This window comes from Myotis davidii, unplaced genomic scaffold (assembly GCF_000327345.1).
Source record: "Myotis davidii unplaced genomic scaffold, ASM32734v1 scaffold274, whole genome shotgun sequence".
Lineage (NCBI taxonomy): Eukaryota > Metazoa > Chordata > Mammalia > Chiroptera > Vespertilionidae > Myotis > Myotis davidii.
Genome location: NW_006285613.1, coordinates 1,682,628 through 1,684,096, shown reverse-complemented (window position 1 = coordinate 1,684,096; position 1,469 = coordinate 1,682,628). Strand labels below are relative to the sequence as shown.

At 66.6% G+C, this 1,469-nt stretch overlaps 1 protein-coding gene across 1 annotated transcript in view; it reads left to right on the top strand.

The window, feature by feature from the left end:
• Positions 1-1,469, top strand: part of EVPL (envoplakin) — a 19,075-nt gene that overhangs the window by 4,753 nt on the left and 12,853 nt on the right. The window contains 4 exon segments of the mRNA XM_015559211.1: positions 1-156; positions 249-375; positions 1,030-1,155; positions 1,338-1,376. Coding sequence (XP_015414697.1) covers positions 1-156; positions 249-375; positions 1,030-1,155; positions 1,338-1,376 — 448 coding nt within the window.

Below are 1,469 nucleotides of genomic sequence, written 5' to 3'. Positions count from 1 at the left end.
GGACCGGCTGAACAGTGAGCAGAGCCAGGCCCTGCAGCACCGGCAGGAGGCCGGCCGCAGCCTGAAGGAGGCCGAGGTTCTGCTGAAGGACCTCTTCCTGGACGTGGACAAGGCCCGGCGGCTGAAGCACCCCCAGGCCGAGGAGAGAGAGAACGAGTGAGCGGAGGGGCTTGGGCTCAAGGATGGAGGCGGCGGGGGTCCCGGGGGAGCCCCCGGCCCAGCCCTGACCCGCTGTGTCTCCGTGGCAGCATCAAGCAGCTGCACGAGCGGGTGACCCAGGAGTGTGCCGAGTACCGCGCCCTGTACGAGAAGATGGTGCTGCCGCCCAACGTGGGACCCAGGGTGGACTGGGCGCGGGTGCTGGAGCAGAAACAGGTCAGGGTCATCCCCGATGTTGGCGACACCTCAAGGAGCTGGAAGTCACGCCGAGCAGTAATCAGAGCAGTGCAGGGTGTCATCAGGGGCCCCACAGGATGCTTGGACCTGGAGGTGGTTAGGGGTCAGGGAAGGGAGAGAGTGAGGAGACAGTGCAGTCAGGGAAGACTTCCTGCAAGAGGAGGCTCAGAGGCCTCGGAGAGGTGGAAAGGCGTGGCTGGGTTGGGGTGAAGTGGTGAGGAGAGGATCCTGGGTGTGAGAGGAAGTGGGGTTTTCTGGGCGGGCAGGCAGGCAGGACCAGATCACGGGCACCCTCAACCCTCACCCTGGGTGAGGAATTGTGCTCTGATGCCACAACAGAAGGGGGGCCGTGATGACAGTGAAGGGACAGTGGGGGGCCATGGGCAGAGCAGGAGGCGCTGAGACGGGGCCGGGAGGAGGCAGGGCAGAGCCGGAGACTTCTCAGAGGCTGAGACCCAAACCCTGGGGACCAGCGGGATTCGGGGACCGCAGTCACGGGGATGCCAAGGCCTCAGCTAGGGCCAGCTGTTCACCCAGGATATCCTCCTGGCTCGCCCACCTTCTGCGGCGCCACCTGCTGGTGGGGTGCGGGAGGGCAGGCCGGGCGGAGCTGAGCGGCGGGGTCCTCTGCAGAAGCAGGTGCGTGAGGGGTCCTACGGGCCAGGCATGGCGGAGCTGGAGCAGCAGGTCGCGGAGCACAACATTCTGCAGAAGGAGATCGACGCCTACGGGCAGCAGCTGCGGAACCTCGTGGGGCCGGTGGGTGAGCCTCCGCACACGCACCCCAGCCCCCGCCCCCTTCTCCCATCAGAGCCCGGGCTAGCCCGCTGGCCTCTGGGGTGAGGGGAGGAGAGGGGGGCCTCCCCCATCGGCCCAGGAGGGGTGGTCGCCCCTCCACCCGCCTCTCACCGGGCCTGATCTTCTCCCCTTGGTTGAGGCAGGATGCGAACTCCATCCGGAACCAATACCGGGACCTACTGGTGAGCAGGGGGAAGGGCCGGGCCGGTGGGCCTGGATCCGGCGGTTGCCCCTAGAGTTGAACTAGAACTTGGTACCGGCTAAGGTTGAGTATT